Source organism: Seriola aureovittata, chromosome 12, assembly GCF_021018895.1.
Source record: "Seriola aureovittata isolate HTS-2021-v1 ecotype China chromosome 12, ASM2101889v1, whole genome shotgun sequence".
In the NCBI taxonomy this organism is placed as follows: domain Eukaryota; kingdom Metazoa; phylum Chordata; class Actinopteri; order Carangiformes; family Carangidae; genus Seriola; species Seriola aureovittata.
In genome coordinates this window covers 1877365-1901279 of record NC_079375.1, presented here as the reverse complement: position 1 = coordinate 1901279, position 23915 = coordinate 1877365, and the positions used below count along the sequence as shown (strand labels likewise).

Sequence of the window (23915 nt, the reverse complement as noted above, 5' to 3'; positions counted from 1 at the left end):
TGTTTATTTCTGCTGTAAAGTGGGAGTCTATGGGGATTGACTCACTGTTGGAGCCAGACTCTAGTGGCCATTAGAGGAACTGCAGTTTATGGTACTTGGCTTGGCTTCATTTTTCAGCCTCAGAGGTTGATGCTTGTTTCTAACTGAAATGATCCAGACACTGACAGTTTTTTGTACTGCTACTTCCTCCTTTACTTTCACCTTCAGTCAGTACAGTACATCATCTCATGGTGTCACAATGATTAATGTCCCCACTCTTCTGCTGTTTAATAGTTCCATGATAAACCAAAGCTCAACTAAGTCTTTCAGCCACGACTTAAAGCTACAGAGACCAATTTCTACTATTGATTAAACTAGTATTGACCACTAAACTAATTAATAAAAACAGAAACACTAAGGAAGCAACATTTCAAAGGTCAGCCGTGTCATCAACAGAGTTCAGTGTTGACTGACTGACTGACTGACTGATTGACTGTGTGTGTGTGTGTGTGTGTGTGTGTGTGTGTGTGTGTAGCTGGGCTACATGGGCAGTGTGAGACAGTATTCCTGTCAGCTGTTGATAAGCGTCCTTCTCCCTGGCCTTATTTAGACAAGCACTACTTCTGACGCACACGCATGCACACACATACTTGTACTTCTATCTTTGTGAGGACACACGCTGGCATAATGTATTCCCAAGCCCCTCACCCTAACCTTAAGCATCACAACTGAAGGCTTAACCCCAACCCTAACCTTCATCCTGACCCTTCAACAGGCCAAATGTCTTCACTCTGTAAGGTCTATACAAACTTGTCCTCACTAAGACACAAGTACAAGCATACACACACACACAGGTAAGACATGCTTGCACTTGTGCACACACGCACTCTCACACAAACCCACACACACACACACACACACAATCTGGCCAAGAATGTGCCTACTTGCTTCTCTCTCTCTCTCCAGCCCACTCACCTACTCTTCTTGACCTCCCTGTTTTCTCACTTTGTTCCCACTCTCTCTCTCTCTCTCTCTCTCTCCCTCCCTCACAGTTTGCCCAGATGACGGGAAAAGTGATGCAAGCTGAAACCCCTCCACACGTTCCTGAGTTCTGACCAGCGTTCATCAGCTATGGCGGCGCTGCAACCTTCAAAGACTGCATCTCCCATTTCTCACATTCTGCCACCAGCTCTGGACTGTCTGAGCATGTACTCATGTCTGTCTGTATCAGGCCTCATACAGGGATATTCACTCATGCCTCTGTGTTATAACTCCTTTGTGTCCAGAGATCATGCATAGTGTGAACTGGGCTGTTTGGTAACACATAATAAACAATGTTTATGGCGCACAGTTTTAGTTGACTTAGTCACCACCTTCTGAACGATGCAGCAAAGCTCCTTCCTTGATGGAATTAGGCCAAACTGCCAAAACAAGATGGAGGAAAGCCAAGTCCTCTCTGTCTCAGGGCATCCCTGCCTTTATGACTTAACATCAGACAGTTATCATGAGCAAAATGCAAAGCCTCGTTTGTTTAGTTCTGCAATGGAGCATTCGTCATTCACCCTCCATTGAAATGAATGCTTCATGTCTCTGGATGGATGTATAGATGACTGGGTGGATGGGTGGGTGAGTGGGTGGATGGATGGATGGATGGATGGATGGGTGGATGGATGACAGGATGCTTTATTGTCTCAAATTGGGAAATCTGTATGTCACAGCAGCTGAGCAAAAAATAAATACAATGAATAACGGATAATTCCTGCCGTTTTCATTTTACCAAAAAAGGAGGACTTTTGCTTTAAATAGATATTTGTTTATTTATAATTAGCCGACTTCAGTGTCATATGTTACCATATCATCAAACGTAATATCCCACTGACAAATAATGGTTATTTGTTCGGGTGGGTGGAATGATTTATGTACATATGTGGATTCGGACGACATCAGGGCCGATCTCATCTTCATCTTAATGGACGCATTTCCACAGCTAGCAGATCAATGTCCTAAGAAAAGTTCCTTCACACTCACATGTCTGGGATTGCGCCACTTTTCAATCACAAACAGTGCAATACCTCCTCCCTATTTACTGCTTTATAAACAGTCCTGAAGCCAGATACAGTCGCATTGTAGTCCAGGAAATGTGAGTGCAGCCATGTGTCTGTGAAACACACGACGCTACACTCAAGATATTCCTGCCGGTTCTTGATCAGTGCACAGAGATCAACCAAAGACCTAAAACCCCCATGATGATCGCTGGAACAATCGCTTGTCACTTAGCTCCAGGTCTGCAAGCCCAACATCTCCTCCACAGGACCTCTGGGATTTCAGGCCTTGTTCTGGACAGTAGCTCTGGTTCACTCAAGGCAATCAGCTGGTTCCGCGACTAAACAACGCCCTCAGGCTCTCCATCACCAAGCGTTTAGAAATTAAAAGTGAAGCCACAAGAACTCTTACAAAAAAAAACACACAAATAAGAAAATAATAAAGTCATAAAGTGACTACGTGATGAAAAATCAGACCCCACACCGGGACCTCCTACAACAAGCTGCCACTCAATGTGGCGCCATAATGAGACGTAAGGTTATGGCATTGGTGTCGTGCTGCTGGAGCGCAGTGGACGGACGCTCCGCTACAATCTTTCTCCAAAAGATGAAATAAAATATCTACAGTTCACATAATCCAGTTGATATTTATATACATTTTAAGCACTTGAAGATCCGATCATCACTATAGGGTCTGTCATGTAGAGAGCTGACAGAAAAAGAATTGAAATGGTCAAAGCTGTCTTATTGACATCCGAGGTGTATTGATTGATTTCCAGACATCAAACATGCACTGAGTAACACTCGGTAGCAGCCTCTGAGCTGCTCACTGAATGAAATCATTAATTAGTAAAGATGAAAATACAGAAAACATCCTTTCATTCATCACTTACTCATGATGAAACTACTCATAAAGTATCTCTCAGAGATCAGCTGCAGTTCATGAGGAATGGCTCCACAGAGGATCAGAATATAAACTATTATCCAAAAACTGGGCCAAAATAAAACAAGACAACATCAGCTAGAGCCTTTCTTCATGTTCGTCCATCAAGGGGTATCGACCCCAATGAACTTATGTAACTGCTAAGATCACTTAAAGGTCAATTCTGGTTTACAACAGCTTGTGTCCTATCATCATAGTTTTGATTGTTATTTCAGCAGTTGTAATCAAACTGCACTCAACAAGTCAACTGCAGAGATCTGGAAACATGGTGACATCACAACAACAAGTCCAACAAGAGAGGAAATATGTGCAGTAAAACGATCTGTCTGAAACAGGTTCATCCAGATTATCTAATCCACTTTATGTAGAGGTCAAACTTAAAGCATCCATGTGTAGGATTTAGCGCCATCTAGCAGTGAGGTTGTCAGTGTTTGGTTGGTCCATTCTGGGCTGTGGAAGACGACCCTATGTAGATATGAAGGTCTCAGGTGATTCTACACTAATGAAAACATGATAATGAATATCATATTCCATTTCTGCCAAGCGAACCCCATAATAAGCACTCACTGCACGGATAAACAGTGAACACAAATATGGAAGGACGGCCAATGTGTAAACAGTGATGAATGTTTACTCTCGACCCTCATTTTCTGTCAGCACTCTACAGCAGGTAAACTGTGATTTAGTTGCAGTTTTCTGAGATTATTTTACACAGGACATTTTACCTGGAGATGGCAATCTCCACTTTGGTTTTGGCGATGGCTGCTGCTCTTACTGCTCCTTCGATGGCCCGATCCACCTTCTGTTTGGTCTTGGTGTTCTTCAGCGGGATGAGGTGCTTCTTGATTCCCCGGGCCAACGTGTTGTTCTTGTACTTCCCTTCTTCCTTGGTGCCATCAGGAAAGATGGTGCAGCCATAGCCATGGCGCTTATTGTTCAACCATTCACCTTCGTACTTCATGCCGTTGGAGCGCTCAGAGACACCGAAGCCGCTGCGCTTGTCGTTCTTCCATTCGCCCATGTAGGACTCGGTGGTGGTGGCATCCACATTGTCTTCCTGAGTCAGGTAGTCATCGCCCGGGTCTCCGTCTCCAAAGCTAATGGTGGAGTTGGCGTCGCTTGAACTGATGCGGCTCATGGTGGTGTCGCTGTGCGCTGAGCTGCGCTTACTGGAAATTGACGAGCGCGAGTCGGATTTGCGCAGTCGCTGAAGGCTGCCGAAGAGGGAGCCGCGGCGAAAGAGACCCTTCTTCTTCTCTGAACCCTCTCCGTCTGAGTGGAAGTTGAGCACGAAACCGCCACGTGTGCCGGCAGGGCTGTCAGAAAGGCTGTCACGCAGCACTGTACCATTACTCTGCTCACTGCGGAGGGAAGCCAGCGAGGTTCGTAGAGGTGAGCGGATGACAGAGGCCATACCGTACGGGACACTCTGACGTACACCGTAGCCATGACGCATCCCACCGGTCCACTGACCCTGGTACGTACCTACGAGAACAGAGGGAGGGAGAGAAAAGACAGACGGTGAGTGAACCGTAAAAAACAGAAATAATAAATCGCAGAGACAGAATGGTATGAAGATAAAAAAGAGTGACGCAATAACAGAATAATAACAACTGATTATAGTCAATACAGATGTTACTGAACTGAAGAATACATGAATTCAAGAATACATGATTGTTGAGAAGATCTGACAGGAATTAAGGGTCTCAATACTTTTCATAATAAGAGATTCTAGTTTTTCATTTTCAATACATTTGCATACATTTCATGAAAAGAATCATAAGAGTCGACCATAAACATAACCCTCCTTCTAATTCACATTGACTCTGTTTGTCCTAGAGCCCCACAAACAACAATTGTCATTTTACAGTCAAGTCTGTCACTGCTCATCTACTGCTGGCAATAAAATCTTGTGAACAAAATGCTGTAGCACTGTCCAAATCAAAGACATAGAGTAGGGGGACGTCAAAAGACAACAGACAAAAGTGGACAGTAAGTCAACAGTGAAATGGCTATTTATAGGTTTTCTACACCTATTCTCAAACCAAATTCAAGCTCCTTACACCGGCATACTTTAACATCAAAATTACAATTACAAGTCCAAAAATGCACATGTAGCAGTTCTCCACCGGAGCAGAACAAGAACCACCATCGAGTTACAGTCCGTCTGTGGGACCCAAGGCGGGACGAGCTGGGACAGAGACTGAACTCGAATTAAAACACCTCCATATAGCACCTCATGAATAAATGACAGAGCTGTCCAAATGAATACTCCGTATGAACTCAGCAAAAAGCGAGATTGGTTGTGACACAGTTTGTAAACAGAAGACAGCATTTGTGGGAGAAGAGTAGCAACTAGCAGACAATCACCCGAAAGAAGCAAAGAAGCAAGTGGCGGAAAGATACGAATCATAACTTCCAGTCAGAACTTAAAATCACAGCGGGAACAGGATCGTGATTCAGATTGTGGACTGCAATTTCATCCAACATGATCATATTTTGGCCAGATCACCCACCCCTAGTAATAACCCAACAAGCATTCTAGTCTGACATCACCTCCAATAGAAGAAGGCAGCACGTACAGTAAACCATAGCAACATGTGGAACGGCAGCAACAACAGGTCCACCACGATTAGTGGGAAGAAACACACAGCAGCAATGGCTCCTTTTTTTTGCAAGAGTTCTTGTGGCTTCACTTTTCATTTCTAAACGCTTGGCGTATGGAGATATTTTGTATTTGATCATCAGGGATGAGTTATAGATGACCAAAGTCAAGTATGCAAACAGTGTGACAGAGGAAGAAGCAGCTCACACTGATCTGAGCAGCTCAGAGACAGACATCAGGTCTGTACAGAGTTTCAGTTGTTCATTCACAACAACACAGGCGGCCATCATCGCCGTTCAGTCACAATATAACACTGACTGTTTAATGGTGTTTTCAAACCATCGGTCTGTCACCATGTCAATTTAAACTACTGCCTGCAAACCCAGTAAACCCAGCTACTGTCTGTGAGTCCAAATCCAGCTTTAGTATAAACTCATGTACTTTACAGTGGGACAGTGTGGGACACTAACAGACGACACGCTCAAACAGTGATGCATCTTTTCCTCTTCATCACCAGGTAATTCACAGCTTTATGTTCTGCTGGGACTGTAATCATCAATTCAGCCAAGCATTTAATACACATTTTTTAATACGAACTTTCCACAGAAAATGTGAAACAAAATACAAACAATGGGTTTTAGATTATGGACAGGACCATGATACTGCAATTATTATTATTATTAAAATACTGCATTATTTACAGATATTTTATATATTTTGCTCTGGATTCTTGTTGCAGTTTCATTTAGAGACAAAGTGAATGATCATCTCGAGCCTCGTCATACAATTTCAAAATGTGGAGATATTAAATTGGTGATATTAATATCATCTTCAAAACTCCAGTATGACTGTAATACAATCGAAGTGCACAGATATTAAGATTTCACACACAAACACACGTTGTCATAGCTCTGGGGATATTACTTAGATTTTGGGCATGGGCCAATATTCAATTATATTTAATATCGTGATATTTCCCAACATATGCAATATTTTTTAAATCTTTTGTCATTTTTGTCGAATGTTATTCAGATTAGCACAGTCTGCTCTGCTGCAGAGTCCAACCCTCATTTCACTGCTGAGCCTGCTGGACACTGAACCTCATTATTTGACAAATTAAACTTTCAACTGCTGTTTAGTGGCAGCATCATTTATATCGGAAACATAAAATACTGTAATACAATAATATAAATCTTTAAATAACTTTAACATTTTTAAATCACCCAAACCTAATACACTTCCATTCATTTCCTGTACACAGCTTTCCCCAATTAAGTCAAATTTGCCTGAAATTTGTTCCCAAAAGTAGCCTATGAAAGAAAGACACACACACACACACACACACACACACACACACACACACACACACACATGTCACACGTATGTCACACGTATGTGACAACCAGCTTTATGAAACAGCCTTGTGTTGAGTCTTAAATGTCACTGTCCTAATACTACCTATTCCATCTTGATAAAATCATGGCTGCGGCGGTTTATTGACAGTGAGGAAAAGGTCAGGTGACCGTCAACACGATCACATTCTATTTAACTGCAGCTCGGCGTCAGCTCGGTGAGAGTGAGTGAGTTTGCCTCTAATCTTTGAATCACTGCTGTTTCTATTGATTAACGTTCTTCCTTCCTGCTATTATCCAATCACTTTAAATTCAAGACGGTTCATTCCCCTTAACATTCAATCACTTCACCTTAAACCATATCTCCCAGCCATGCAGGAGCTAATCACTAATCAGCGTGCCAATCAGCTGTTCCCGGGTCTGGCTGTCTCACCGATCTGCACCCCACCATCTCCACTGGTACCAAGGCTTCGTTTAGAAAACCTGGGCAGAGATGAGACAAGTACATCAACACATGCATCACATTCAAATATTAAAAGCCTCCAACAGACTTTTCTCGCAGCAGAACTTTGACTGTATGTAAAACCATTGGTGATGGCTTCACTCCATGTGAGTGTCCCAGTAAGCCGTACCATTGAAGCAGTGTGCAGCCACAGCCCTGCGATGGGAACACCCAAACTGAATGCAGTTGTTAATGTCTTACAGCTGAGTTTTTCCTGATAAAACAGGAAATATCCCCAAACTGTGAACTAGGGCTGGGCGATATGGTACAGAGCGGAGAATGGCCACATTCGCACATATTTTTTAAACTCAAGACAATAGAGCTCATTATCCTGAGATAACGAGAAAACGATTTAGACTGAACTAGGGTTGCAAAGGGGCGGAAAATTTCCATGGGAAGTTAAGCTTGGGAATTTTTGAAATATTCCATATTGGAACTCCATGGGAATAATGGGAATTATTGGGAATTAATGGGAATTTAAGGGAACTAACTGGGAATATATTATATATATACATACAAATATTATATATGGTTATTCCACAGGCACAAATGTGTGCCTTCAATAGTCTCTGTGCTTCAGGCTCAAAAGTGTGGTCCAGTCTTCTAGGAATCTTCTGTACATGTGATGGAGGCATGCACGGTGCTAGTAGGGGGTGTGGTCTCGTTAGCCATGCAGTAAGCAGTTTGCTCTGTGCATGTGATTGAGGAAATGCATGGATGTTCAAGTGTATTTGAATGGCATCTGTTTGTTTTAGTCAAGATTATGCTTACATATACTTTCCTCAACTATATTTATGTTCCCTATGAAGAGGCAACCTTCAATTTTGAAAATTCCCAGTTTATTCCCGTTTATTCCCATAATTTCCCATAAATTCCCATGTAAAGTTTCCATTTTTGAAAATTCCCGGAATTTTGCGACCTTAAACTGAACCTCATACACTAAGTTGCACTAACACTCCTACTTAGCAACACTCCTTATTAACTTGTCAAACAGATGTTTCCTTATGTGGGTTTACAGAGGACAGTAAAGTTCATCCTCAACAACCACAAGATCAGAAAAAAGACACAAACGTTGCTCTTCAGGAAAATTTTCATATCTGCCAGTGGTAAAGTACCAGTTCTGAGCACACAGACACCTTTGCATTCTCTGGAAATTGAATTTTACAGTATATATGGTTCTGTATAGTTGTCAACTTTAATATGGATGTAGTTTCTAAGCTCTGTGTCTGTTAAAACATATGTTAAAAGAAAAATATATCTCTCATTCTCTATATATTATGTCAACATTTAACACTGTTTCCTTGGTATTGTTACCAGTTGATAAAACTGGAAAGTATTGCAAAACAAGAATCGGTCTAAACCTAGTACATGTCCAAAATCCTGATTTTATAACTGTGACGTCGTCTGACAAAATCAGCAAACACATAAATGAAAGACAAAGACTGAGCTGTGGTTTCAGCTGGATTGACTGTAACATGATCACTCACAGAGAAAGGTAGAAGAGGCACAATATCTTTCTTTGCTTAAAGTTGTTTTTTCAGGCTCTTGCCTTTATTACAGTCATAGTGAGAGAGAGACAGGAAAATTGCGGAGGGAGAGGGAGAGGATGACATGCAGCGAAGGGCCACAGACTTTTATTACAGGCAGGTCTTTATGTCTGACTCCCTCTGTTTGATACGTAGAGTTGGTCATAGCAGTTAGTATGAAGCCTTGTTACCGATGACTTCTCTCTCTCCCTCCCTCCCTCTCTCAGTCAGTCAGTCAGTCAGTCAGTCAGTCACTCAGTCAGTCAGTCAGTCACCGCCATTCGCGATTATAGGGCTGGTCCTGCTATCGAGCCAAAAAAGGAACCACTGATCTAGAACAAAGTAGATAAAGCTCTGGATCGAAACTTGATTTTTTGGCCAATGTAATGCTCTGCTCTGTGTCCCCGAAGTTATTTCTATATTTTTAATCATTTTATTTTGTTACTCACTCATCCTCTCATTACAGATCCTTTACTTTCTGCCTCACCCTGACTGGTTTTACCTATCTTTCATTGTCTTCTCCTTCCTGAGGATGTCACGATACCAGAAATGTGGTAGTTGGTACCAATATCAATGAAATTCCAGAAAAGCATTGTTATTGATTACTGTGTCTTCTTCTTCTCTTTGAGTTTGATGTCGGACTAGAACACTAGTTATTACACTGCCCTCATCAGTTCTGGAAGAATCACATCTCCAGTACCTTCAACGTCTGTTGAAAAAAAGGGAGGCCTTCAGGGAGGGAGACAGGGAGAAGCTCAGGTGTGAGCAACATGAGCTGAAGAGGAGATTAAAGCAGGAGAAGGAGGACTCTCCCACTGCTTCAGCTGCAGCTTCTCCTACAGCATCTCCTCCACAACCTGACACTGCAGCTGCAACTCCCTCTATACTGGGGTCAAGTCTCCGGTCCTTTACAGCTGAGGAGGTGAGGGTGGAGCTCAAGAGGCTACGTCCTGGAAAAGCAGCAGGAACGGATGGTGTGTGTCCGAGGCTGTTAAAGGACTGTGCAGCCCAGCTGGCTGAGCCTCTCCAGAGGATCTTTAACTTAAGTCTACAAACAGGGAGGGTCCTGGTCCTGTGGACAACATCATGTCTTGTTCCGGTATCTAAAGTAGGACGACCAGCTGAGATAAATGACTACAGCCTGGTGGCCCTCACATCACACATCATGTGTGTCTGACATGAACACAAGATGACTGGTCTGTGCTTGGCAGGAGTATATCCTATATCCTATCTAATCTAATCGAAATATTATCGAAATCGCAATATGGCCATGTTCAATATACAAACACCAGGAGCTGCAATTTCTTTTGATAAAGTAAAATGTTTCACAACAACAGACCAAAAATGAAGTGGTGTGGTCAACTTAAAAAATAACAAAAAAACATATTTGGATTATATAACTATTTTGTTTTATTATTATTCCATCTCATTTTTTACATTTGTTTTTCATTTCACAACAATGATTTTAACATGTTAATGTTCATTTTATGTCTTTTCATGTGATGAACTTGGTGCATGCAGTTTCTTTGTTGTAGAGCACTTTGTGTTAAAGCCGATTTATCGGTCGGGCGATTATAGATATCACAGATATATCAGTATCGGCGCATATATTCTCCGATATGCGCCGATATGAATACTTTTATTGAGAAGCAGTTTATTGTTAAACTGTAAAATATCCTGCTTACATCACATATCTTTTTTACAAGTGTTAATATATATTGGCCAAAATATCAATATCGGAATTTTTTTACTCCTTAATATCGATATTGGCTTCAGCCCCAACTATCCAATATCAGTTGGGCTCTACTTTGTGCTACATTTCTTGTATGAAAGGTGCTATACAAATACAGTTTATAATCATTATTATACAAATTATTATTATTATTGTTACAGAGACGCCCTGGCCTACAAATCATATTCTCCTTTTTTTTTGCATATCATTCATCCCTACCACACATAATGCAGACAAAGTTTTATTCGGCGTGTGATACCTGAAAAGTAATCATCCATCAAGAAATCCAAAATTGATATCAGTGGCCTTGAATCATTATTTTACTTTATAACAATAAATTAAAGACTAATTAGTTGATCATATACCTGAGCAACTGCTTTGAAATTATTCAAACACGGCATCCACATATTACGTATTTCCAATCACTAAATCACTGACTAACAGGAGAGTGCACCCGGAGCCAAACACTTGTACTGAGTGTGTCTGAGTCTTGAAGGTATTTTGACAGCCTGGGCATGAAACAGTCGTGGTTCTGAAACCTCCACCTCTGAGCATCATTAGGTGATGATCTGTGGCCTGGTTAAGAGAGTCCAGGCTCCTGCCCTGAAGGCTTCAGCTGGAGAATGTGAGAACGTGCTATTTTAAAAGATGGAAGTAACTTGAGACACTGGGAAGTCTGTTGGGGGCCAACCATAACTCCAGGCAGCTATCTTGCTATGTGGAATAAGCCTCCTCCACAGTGAAGACACTGGACTGGCCTCTGGAAAAAGAACCCTATGTTTTCTCAAGTTTCTTAAATGATTTACGGTTCTTTCAAATTAAAAGCATAAAAGCCCATCTGTGATGTTCACTTTACGTAGGTAAATTCAGCATTCTGGATCAGATTCAATCATTTTGTGGAGTCTTCAGTAAATAAAGTAACACAGTGTCTGCTGGCAGGTTTACTGGCCATGAATCTTCCACTCAAGTGGCCCACACAGATGGGATGTCCACATTCACTGAGCTTGGTTTGGATGGGATTATTAATTATTTTTATTGTTTTATTTTTCATATTGTTGGCATGTTGTTTGTTTTTTTTTATTTTATCCTTGTGTATCACTTTGAAATCTCTGGTTGTGAGATTACAAAGTGCTATATAAATAAACTTTATTATTATTATTATTATTATTACACCTGTGATTTGTAATAGATACAGGACTGTTTCATAATAAAATGCTTCCAGCAGGTTCAGGAGGCCTCAGCTCCTTGCAAGCGAGAATAAGTTCAAATAAGTTCATCTACAGCAGCTTAACAGAGACAAAACAAAAGGCAATGGAGAACTGACTGAAGATAACTTTAACACACATTTAAACACGATAATATTTAATATACAAATGATTAATTAACCATGTAAGTTATTCTAGTCCAGATAATTTGGTTCAGTTTTTCTACCCCCACCTACAGGCTGCTGGCTGTAGTTCCTTAAAGGAAAATTACAACCAACAGAGTGGAAAGTGAGTTATATGAGATTCTACAAATTAAACCTTCACTAAAATCAGATACAATTAAATGTCCATGGCTGTATATATGAGTTGACACAGGTATGCAAACCCTGCTAGTAAATTGAAAAGGGTCATTGAACCTGATGTAGATCACTGTACTGTATGCATAATCTAAGCTCAGTAGTAAGTAACTAAGTATTCAATATGGATTTTTCAGTGGCCGTCGAAGGGCCAACAATGGGCCGATGATGGGCTGATACTATGTTGTTTTTATTGTTTTGCATTTGATGAAATACAACAACAATTTAATAAAAATAAATGAGACACAATTACTTAAGTTAAATGAAAATGATTAAACACTAATTATGATAATATAACATATAATCATTATAACATTTATTATTCAGGTGAAGACAGAAAAGTATTTGAATTACAAATGTGCAGTCTCTGCTTAAACAGATCTGCTCTCTACTTATTATTATAATTTTAAAAATGTCTACAAGTAACAAAAAAATGTCATGTGTGCAGACATGGCTCACTAACGAGCACTGCTGTTTTAATTGACCAGTTGAACCAATGATCAGTGCAGTCTTAAAAAAAATCCAATCTAAGAACAAGCTAAAAAACAATTTGACAAAGTGAGGTGGATTAATTACTGCCACATCAAGGTGCAGGGCCGAGCTAAAGATAGAGAGAGAGAGAGAAGGAGAGAGAGAGAGGCCCCTGGCTGGGAGGTAGAAATGGTTTCATGTAACCAGTAGTGGGTAAAAGTAGCTCCACAGACTCTTTAGTGCTGTCTAATCTGAGAGCACAGCTTCTTCTTTTTAAGAGCTAAAGAAGAATTTATTCTAAAATACAGAATGAGAAGAAGTAAATATTTGTTCTAGTTCTAGCTCACATTCTAGTGTAACAGAGTTTAACGCAACAGCTCAGTCTGGTTAGTTTTTTTTTAAAGTATGGCTTCGAATTTAAAGGGCACTTCCAGCAATTTGGTAGTGCACTTCCATAAAGTTGGGGTACTGGGACTGGGAGTGTTTCCCAGACATTCATTTATTTGTGGCAGATCAGAAAAGATAACTACATCACGTGTACACATGGTACATCAGGGGTCTCCAACAGCCTCTGTCCAGACAATGTAAATCCCACATCATTTTAAAACAAGACAATGGTCAATTCATTGACTATTGATTAAATATTGAATGTCAAATGTTGATTGGTTGGACACAGTGGGCGGCACATCTCTCAGTAAATAATAACCATCCTGTAATAAGCCAAACTGAAGTATAAATAGTATTTTATATGTGAATATGTATAAAAGGGAATCTGGAAGAGTCAGTTATTATTTTCAACATTTTATATTTTCTACTATTTCTTCTTAATGTTAATATTCACTCCACTATAGAAAATATTCCTTTCAATAAGTAGTTTGTTTATTCCTGATTCTGTATCATACAACATTGATAAAGACTTGGATCCATAAGCAGAATCGATAATGGCATCGGTATCCAATAAAATCTCATCAGTTCTCATCCCTACATACAAGTATGAAAACGAAAATTAGTAGGAGTGTTGCATTTTAATTTCAAATTTTACTTCGATAACACATACATACGTGGAAAATGTCAACTTGAAAATGAAAATGTAATCATCATTTTAATATTGTCCCCTACAGGCTTCCGTACATTTTCAGTCAGTTGTTTGTCTTTTTAAATGCACATTTGTCTATGTTTGTACCAAGCGCTTGCAACTTTTGGAGAAAATCTTTCAGTAAATTCTGATATTCAGCCACATCTACCAGCCACACCTAAGATATCTCCATGACGACCGAGCTAACTGAATCCACTGATGGAGAAAAGAAGATATTTTAATTTAAAAGATTGATTTGTCAAAAATACTATTTCCAGATTCAAGAAAGAGCTTCCTCTTTAGTTATTAAACTTCTTATAAATAAAATGACAGGATGTAATTTACAGACATCCCCTAATGCCTCACATACAGATTCTACAATTTGCAGATGTTCCCAAACACCTCACATGCACAGTAGATGCTAGCTGGACAGCAGCACAGAGAGAAGCCTCTGGTCTCCACTGAGTTACTGCAGCAGCAGCTCAGACAAGTGTTGGGACAAAACTGATTTCGTCTGAAAAGAGTTAAATAAGATTCTGATGTAAGATTCACCTGAGCTGAAACTGAGGGATTTTATTTACGTAGACCAGGTAAGGAAATTGCGTATTAAATAGAGTATTAAGGCCACATTGAGGGGAAAAAAAGAAATCTGAAATTTTGGAAATGAAGTTGTAGTTTGGAGAATAATATCACGAGAATAAAGTTGTAATATGAGGAGATTTAAGAATGTACAATTTTGAGAGAGAAAAAAACAGAGTTTTTAGGAATATTACATCAACCACTCAAACAGGAGAAAGGACAGTCAGTGTCAGCCTGAGCTGTCTGTCTGTCTAGCAATAGAGTATGATGATGATGATGATGATGATGATGATGAGCCAAAAGATGAAATATCTCCTTATTAGTGAAACCTCTGCTGAAGTATAACTTCCCTTATTTTAAAGCCTCTATTTCCCCTCTAAAACAACACACAACCTCAAAATACAACTTTATTCTCATAATATTATTCTCAAAATTTCAGATTTTTTTTTCTCGACGTGACCCTAATACTCCGTTGTAGGAAATCAATCAGCACTCCCCTGATTGTTTATTCTTTAGCTAATAGTGTAATAGCAAAAGAAACACCTGATAAATACAGGTGTCAAAATGCAATATGAGCATTAGCCAGTCCTGCTCAATGTTTTACACTGCAACATGGCCGAGGAACAGAGATGGTACTGACCCATGGTGCTACCAGTGTGGGAAAATCTTTGACAGTAAACATGCATATATTTGGGTGTGTGAGGCAACATAAGAGAACCAAAGCAGTGCTGAATGTTCACTGTAGTGTGGATCATTAACAAACCAACACATGTTTCTACTTTTAACTCAATAAGACTTCTCAGCAGGTGAACCTAACCTGACAGAACATTGCTGACCACCTGCTGGTGTCAGTTCGTCCAGTTTAACCATGACATGAAACAAACTGTCTTCAGTCATTATATGTCTATTTTTAAAAGCACCATCTATTATAAAGGTAGATGTCCATGTGTTGTTTGATTATAGATCAGGTCTAGCTTCTATATTAATACTATGAAAGTATCAAAGCCTCAGTCCACAGAGAAATGCACACAGCCTGTATTCAGAAACTGAGCCTTAGCCGCAGTCACCGCTCTCAGCCCAGACAAGAAGCGCCCAATCAGAAGATTGGCTCTCTTCTGATTGGTTCGCTGACATGTTGTTAATAAATCTCCAGAGAGAAGCCTGAGAGAGGAGATGTAAAACTACATTGAGATGGTTTTTGGTTCTTAAAATCACAAATATATCTTCTTATGACTCAACACTTCAAATAAAACACAGAAGAAGAGGAAAATATGGAGCTTTAATTTAATGTGTTGGTTCACTTCTGATATGTTAGTCCCGGTTAATCAGTTTCTGTGGTTCCAGATTCTTGGATAAATGTTATTGGCTGTTGTCTATTCTTAGTTTGATTATATGGGCTTCAGATAATTTTATGTGTATTGCAAATATATAATATACAGAGGAAAGTGATTCATAATGTTGGTAAATTGATAGAATTTGATTTGCTGCAGCTCCACTACTGATAACCTGCTGAACAACAATAACACAACTATGGTGGATAAGATGCACAACACTGAGTCATTCACAGAACATCACACCAACTCTGCTCACTGGCAGAAAACCAGTGCAGACATCAGATCCAGTGTAAACTGACCATCGTCTCACTAGCATTCTGTCTCATCAAGCTAACGTCCAGAATCATTCACTCTTCACTGTTTGTTCTTCTGTATGGTGTGTTTGCTATTTAGTAGAGCTGTGTGAATACAGAGAGAGAGAACTACCGCACACTATATAGTGAACTCAAAACATCCCACAGTGCATTGTAAAAGATTAGTACACTAGTGATGATCTCAAATTAATAACTGGCTCCAGTTTGTGATGTATTAAGTCGTGTATTAAGTTGTGTTGGTGTGTGTTGGATCAGGTCCGTTGTGTTGGTGTGTGTTGGATCAGGTCCGTTGTGTTGGTGTGTGTTGGATCAGGTCAGTTGTGTTGCTGTGTTTTGGATCAGGTCCGTTGTGTTGGTGTGTGTTGGATCAGGTCAGTTGTGTTGCTGTGTTTTGGATCAGGTCCGTTGTGTTGCTGTGTTTTGGATCAGGTCAGTTGTGTTGCTGTGTGTTGGATCAGGTCAGAATGTGATCTAAATTTAATTTCAGTCAAACTTAGGTTCCACAACAGGTGTTTCCAGGGGGCTCTGTTGACATGCAGCCACACAGCTTCAGTCTGGAGGACTAACAAGTTCTTGTTCTGTAGTTTTGACTAAGACACAAAAAACCGAATATTAGCTAGGTCACTACAACATTACAAACCCTGATCCACGTGTTTGTTTGTGTGTGTGTGTGTGTGTGTGTGTGTGTGTGTGTGTGTGTCGCGTCTGGGTTGATGTGTGGTCACTGGGCACGTGCACAATGCTTCTGCTACACTGTAGTTTCTAAAAATAGATACATTAAAGAACATGTACTCCCTTCAGCCCCATGATGTCCCCCATGGTGTCCCCCATGGTGTCCCCCTCTCACCTCCGTCACCGTACGTCTCCACGCCGTAGCCATCCTGCAGTCCGTTACTCCAGGTGCCCTCGTACCTGGCAGGTGTGTTCAGGCTCTGCCGGACTCCGTACCGGCCCTTGTACCCGTGTGTCCACTCTCCCCGGTAAATCCACCTCCCCTTGTTCTCTACACCGAGTCCGTGGCGTTTCCCTTGCGCCCAGTAGCCCTGGTACACGTTCCCGCTGGGCCAGGTGTAGACGCCGACCACCTCAAAACCATTGGACCAGGAGCCCGAGTACTCGCCCTGGCCCTTGGGTCCCGTGCAAACGCCGTGGCCGTGGGCTTTGCCCTCCTCCCAGCCTCCGCAGTAGGTGCCACCATCGTCAAAGTCGAACCGACCGCCCGTCATTCAGAAACGGATGGTAAAGTACTACTTGGTGTCGTATGATGAAGTCCACAGTGTGTTTTCAGAAGCGAGTTGATGTGGACAGGCTTTCCCGGGCGACTGTACGAGCTCTCGGCGGAGGTGCGAGGGAACCGGGTGTGATGGCGACTGGGCGCATCGGCAGCGCGGTGTCGGTTACTGAAAGCGGGACTTTGGATGGTGAGAGTCGGCCGCCGCGGCTGCCAGAGTCGCTCCACTGCTGAGTGCCTGAGGAGTCTCCCACTCCTCTCACTGAACACTGACAAGCTAACCATCATGAAACAAGACAGCGCTTCCGGTGCCCTTTCAAAATAAAAGCCAGCGCGCGAACGTTTCCCAGTATTACAGGGTATTACAAGTTAAGTATTACATATATATATATATATATATATATATATATATATATATATATATATATATGTATATATATACACACACACGTATATATATATATATATATATATATTCTCACCCTGCAGGTTTTGCTGTGCGACAACTAGCGTTCAGTAATTTAAGTAAAGGTCTTGACCCCCAACAGACAGGTGTCAGTGTGACCCTGGAGGCTTTGGAGCCCCTGAGGGTCTGCAGCCCTGCAGGCCACTTCCAGCCTTGTTTCTCCGTCACTGTGTGTGAGGGAGTGTCTGTTGTATTTACTTCATTTCATGAAGTTGGGATTTTAATGCTTTCTTCCTTGATCTTATACAGTCGTTTATGTTTATCTGTACAAAGGTAAAAATGGCATTCTCCCCCTGTTCCAGGAATTATAATGCTTATGTACATGCAGTATTATGTTAAAAACATAAGAGCAGCCTCTTAAAGAGGTGATGTTAAGTTTTTGTGTCGTGGGAAGAATTCCCTTAATCCTCCAAAACTCTGTTGGTTTCGTAGGACTAAAACATGGCACATGCTGCCTGCAACCAGTTGGGTGGGGTAGGAATTAAATGTGCCCGGGTATTCCCTGTGCAGACATTAAAAAAAAAATCTATTCAAAGCTCTTAAGGTTTCTAAATTTAGAAATGACACCAGCTGTTCTCACTGCAGTTCAAGCTGCTCATGTAATGCGTGCACCAAAGAACTAAAGTGGAAATAAACAATATATTGAAGACAATACCTGTTGTAAATGAGAATGTTATTGATTTATCTGAATTGCCCTCTCAGCAGTAGGTACACATGACAACATTACTTTCCCCAAAAGCACTAAGAAATGTGCTTTTATTTTGAAAGCAAAAACACAGCTCAGCTTGTGCTTAGCTGTCCACCTTCACTGCCTATCTTTGAGTCTGCAGGTCTGTCACACATGCACACAGGTGGAGATCAACAGTATGGAAAGTTCATGAGAGATCTGTTGATTTATTAATATGTCTGTTGACACACGTCAATGACAGAGCTTAGTGATTCAGACACTTCCTGTAGAGCTCACTATCTTAAGGCCATTGCATTAAAACAGATACAAGTTAAGATAAGGTGGACATCTTTAAATCAGCCTACATTAAAATGAGATCAGTGAAACCACAGCTTTGATACGCATATTTAATCTATGATTCCCCAGAAACAGAACTGGTTAATGTGAATCATGACGCCTCTGGTCTCTTTCATTTCTTTTCTTCTACTGAAGTTAGCAAAGAAAATTTACAAATAGGCACTTTAAACTGAGGATACTGAGGTTTTTATGGTACTGGTGCTGAGGTATAAAGCCATCCTACTAACTGATGTAATAAAACATCAATAATGGTAATAAGAATTATTGACGTTGCATGTTACAACTATAATGTAAATGCATGTTTAAATATGTATAACTGATGTTAAATTCGGTTTCCATTCTTCACTGAACTTGTAATTTTGTTCTATAACAAATCAGTCAGTTAAATTGTCTCCCCGTTGTTCCTCGTGTGTGTGAGAGGAAAACATTGAATGTCTTTATTTCTGTGTTGATAATGAACAGAAGTGAAGAAGCCTCGTGGATGATGGTGACATGTCTTGGACCTGAGAACAGCGACGACTGAGAATCTTCCCAGATGTATTGATGATGACTTTGATTCTGTGGCTGTGTGGACTATTTAGAGAAAAGAAAATAATGAAGAAGACGTTGAGATAAAACCGTTGTACTGCTTTCCTTCGCACGTCCTGCGACAATAAATAATTAGAGGCCTCTGGACTGTGAATCTGTTAGTTTCTACACTGCAGAACAATAGTTCCACCTGGTTTTAAAATTAACACACATCAAAAACTGATTGTTTTCACAGGTTATTACTATTTTAAGAAAAAGCCTTTAAATGAGTCATATTCATGAACTCAGTGCAGTGAGCCTGTGGAGGAAGCAACAGTCCACCACAAGAACGTGGGAGAAAACTGCTGCCATGTCCATATAAAGTCAAACACTGCCATCTTATGAACAGTCTAGGTTTCACAGCTCAGAGTAATGCTGGGCTGCAGCAGTCTTCTTCTTTGCTGGAAATGTGGGCCTGTATTCACAAAGTATCTTAAAGGTGTAATGTGTAAGATCGTGCTACTTGCTCCACCTCCATAGAGGGCAGCATTCCACCTCTTAACCCCTGTCCAGTTAATCATGTTGTTGTTTTCCCCATGTTCCTTATAATTTATCATTTATATGTGCATTTATTGTTGATAGCTAAAATTGTTGATAGCACTGAAACAAATTATTACGTGTAATACAAACAGTATGTTTTTATTTACCTATAAAAATATGATGGCAAGGGGATACTGCATGACACATGGGTGTCAGGCTACAGCAGCATGAGGAAGGGATGATGACATCATCACAAAGGCAGAATCAGTAATAAGGTTTATTGCCAGGTAGTTTTTTATTTACAAGATATTTGGCTTGGTGTTTGGTGCAGTATCCAATAAACATATTAACAGGAAATAACAATAAAAAGGTCAAATACTGCAACAGTCAAAAAGAGAAATATATAGACATATATATATATATATATATATTTGCACTAATGATACTTTTCTCTACAGAGCAACATTAGATGTTACTCACCAGTCTGACAGAAAAGATGCAGCTCGGCATCAAACCGCATCTCTTTACCCGGAGCTGTCTCCAGCGGCGGGAAGCCACACCACGATTCACCCGTGTTTTCTTCTTGGTCGTTGAATGTGGTTTCTTGTCGGAGCGATTCTTTGGGATGGAGATAAAGATCTCTTTCTAGGTGCTTCAGACATCTGTGTGTTTCTGTGATGTTAGTCGGGAGTTTTTTCTTTAGTCGGTCTAGTGTCGTGTGTTGGGATGCTGCTAGTTGGTTAGCATGATCATTTCAGTAGATATGTCTTGGTCTTGACATCGTCATTGTGGCTCCTTCACATACTATTGATAGTGTTAGTTAAATTTTTGAACATTTTAAACTAAAATTCTGGGCAGATCTTACACATTACACCTTTAAGGCTAAAAGTAGCTCCTAACTTGCTGATTTAGGAGAAACTGTCAGTCCTAACTTTAGGACTCCTATTTCTTTTTTTACGAAGACCTGTTCACAAATCCACTTAGCGCTAAAGTATCTCCTAAGTCGGGGAGAAGATAGAAGTAGTGGAGAGGACTCCTAAGACCAAATAACAAAGAGTCTTAAAGAGCTGCTGTCATTCCACATCACAGTGTTCTGGAAATCTTACATGATGCTGAATTCATTTTAAAGATACGACACAAACCTCATACAGATGCATTTTGGAGAATGCACTACTTTATTATCTAATTTGTATTTGTTTGTTTCTCAGTGTTTTACTGCGGGATGTTGCACGGACAGTCTTTCATCAACCAATCACTGTGGCTGTGTCAGCCATAGCAATGGAGCTGCACTTGGTCTCAGCAGCTTTGTGAAGAAGACTTTTAAAAAAAACTTTTAGCCTGACTTAGGAGTACTAGTGGTAAGATAGAATGCTTTGTGAATACTCGCCCTGAGTATCACAAACAATCCAGGATTATCCATTATAAAGATTAAAGGTGAATGTAAACAAAGACAGGAGTGTTTATATTCAGTGTTGTGTGTCCTCGATGTCTAATGAACATATTGGATAGATTTCCACCAGCAAAACATTTGCAAAACAAATGTCTTAAAAAGTCTGCCTGTGTTACTATCTTGTCTTCTATCATTTAAAACTGATTCAGTCACCCAGCGAGTGAATCAGAAATGGAAACACATCCTCATCCAGCAGCTCAGCTTTGACTTCATCCAGCTGTCTCTTTTCTCACATGATCACCCTCTGTAGAGTGCTGCAGGGATGAATTATATTTGTAGGCCAACCCAAATGTTAGCGTCACCCAGGTTCCCTCTACAAAAAGCCAACGGGATCATCTTCACTAATGAGCACCACTTTATGATGTTTGAAGCCTAAATACAATCAGCAGAACTAAAAAGCTAATGTTAGGCTATAAACCAACTACACCATGGTCACATGACTTCAGCGTCTCCACCACTGAACTTCACCTTGTAGTTTGCTTTAGCTCTGACCTCTTCTACAAAAGCCTTTCCTCTCACACAGTTAGTGACAGTTTGTATAAACTGGAGGCTGTAAAGGTGAACTGGTGAGTAGATCAGTTTTCATCTTCAACGTGATGGTGATGTTTAACGTCCCCGACGACCTCTGTAGTCTCATTTACACACTTGTTAGCAACCGGCCTTTTTTAACAGACGTGAAAGCTTCAAGAAATCAGGAGTGGAGTATTTACTGACGTATTTTATGTTGTAGAATAAAAAGTGAAAATGTCTTGAGCTTGTGTTAACACAGACCTTATTTCAGCCATCTTAACAAAAACACATTCAACAAACCCATAACCCATGTATCACATGGATAAAGGAACACCACCTTCAACTGAACCGCTCTAAGCATGAATCCCTAGTCATCCCGGCCAATCAGTCTTTACATCACGGCATCAATATCAAAATCTCTTCATTTTCTTACCCTAACAAAGGTCAAAGAAACCTGGGTGTCATGTTTGAAGACCAGTTCTCCTTCTCTGACCATGCTGCATCTGTCTCCTGGTCATGTCTCTTTGCTCTATACAACATGATTCAATCAGGCCTTACCTGACTCAGTACTCCACCCAGCTCTTGGTCCAGGTCATGGTTCTCTCACCTCCCTTCATGCACAGTGAAACCCTTACACATGGTCCAGAATGCAGCAGCCCATCTGGTCTTGGATCAGCCTAAAAGTTCACATGTCACTCATTGACCTCCACTGTTGACCCATGACCGCCTGAATCATTTCAGTCACTGATGCTGCCTTCAGAGAGACTTCTGGCTCTGCTCCATCCACTTGAACCCTGATGCTCCTTCTCTGTGTTCCACCAATGAATGTGGTCTGTCATCACCATCCCTGCACAGAAGACAGTCTCAGTCCAGACTGTTCTGGTCTGTGGTTCCCTGATGGTGGAACAAGCTACTGAACACTATCAGAGCAGAAGCGTCTCTCTCTCTCTTCAAGAATCTGTTGAAGACTCCTCTCTTCAGAGAGACCTCCTCTCCTAACACCTCTAACAACGAGCTCTTACTGTAACTCTACCGGCACTTCTTCACCTGATCTCCTTCACTTACTAAATAGATGTAGTATTTACTACTTACACCAAGCTCTCCCACTGCACTGAAGCTTTAGTGATGTTGCTCACTTGTAAGTTACTTTGGGTAAAAGCATCTGTTAAATGAGTTAATGTAAATGTCAACTTCAGGACGAGGGAACAGGACGAGCTAAAATGCAACTAATTTCTGGGTAAGGATGCATTCCTGGCCGCCACTGTCCAAAATTCAACGGAGGAGATTTTAGGAGCAGCCTGAATAAACTAACACCTTGATTTTATTAGTGTCTAGTAGCACCTGCACGTCTCCTGATGTAGTCCCGGCTGATGTCTGGAAGCTCAGCGGTGAACAGTGTTGAATTTTTAAACATCAACTATGAGCTGGTATGATATTTTGCTGATGGGGATCTGTACAGGGTCACATGAGGCTGGAGTCTATTCAAACACAGATTCATACCCAACCAGAGTAAGGTTCAACCCTTGACTGTGTCCTGACCGTGGAAGGTAAAGAGCAGTTGTTTCCTCTCCCTTTAATAAAAGTAGGAAAATACTGGACTATGTTGGGACAAAAAGGAAAACACAGCTGGAGGTGCCAACTTGGCAACAAGTTCCTAATCATCCATCACTGGAGTTTATATGGGATCTAGCTGTGAGAGAGAGAGCTGCACGGCCACATTCACTCTCAGTGCCGGTCTATCACTCTCTCTCTCCCTCCATGCTTTATCAGCTCCAGCGTATCAGCCAGTGAAAACACAGGAGACCTGCGTCACTCTGCTTTTATAGAAACAATGACTTCAGCTGTGGGTGGGTACAGGCTCTTTACTATACTGTTACATGCTGTCATGTTGTTAAAGCTGAACACACATCAGTAAAGCTTCTCGTTTCAAAATCAGAGAGACTGGTGTGTTATGACCACCTCTCAGAGGGCACTGTCAACAACACAGTGAAAATGACTGTTCTCACCTATATTCATATATCATACTTTAAATGAGAGCAGCTAATACACACATGACTTCAGTGGGATCTGAGAGGAGCAGCTGGTTCCTCATTATCAGGGGTGTAGGTCTGATGCATTCTTTTGAAATGTTGTATTGCTGCAGGTTGCTGTTCTTGTTCTTGTTCTTGCCAG

General features: G+C 40.9%; 1 protein-coding gene across 2 annotated transcripts in view; it reads right to left on the bottom strand.

Moving 5' to 3' along the window:
* LOC130178808 (junctophilin-1-like) overlaps positions 1-17537 on the bottom strand; it is a 36726-nt gene extending 19189 nt beyond the window's left edge. Inside the window, exons 1-2 of one of the 2 annotated variants that reach the window (XM_056391302.1) lie at positions 16863-17514; positions 3690-4449 (exon numbers count right to left, since the gene is read on the bottom strand). In XM_056391302.1, the coding sequence (XP_056247277.1) occupies positions 3690-4449; positions 16863-17241 (1139 nt within the window). In that variant the 5' untranslated portion in view covers positions 17242-17514. Of the gene's footprint in view, positions 1-3689; positions 4450-15651; positions 16606-16862 lie in introns of those variants that run through there. The other variant, XM_056391303.1, reaches the window with a different exon arrangement.
* Between the last annotated feature and the right edge of the window lie 6378 nt (positions 17538-23915).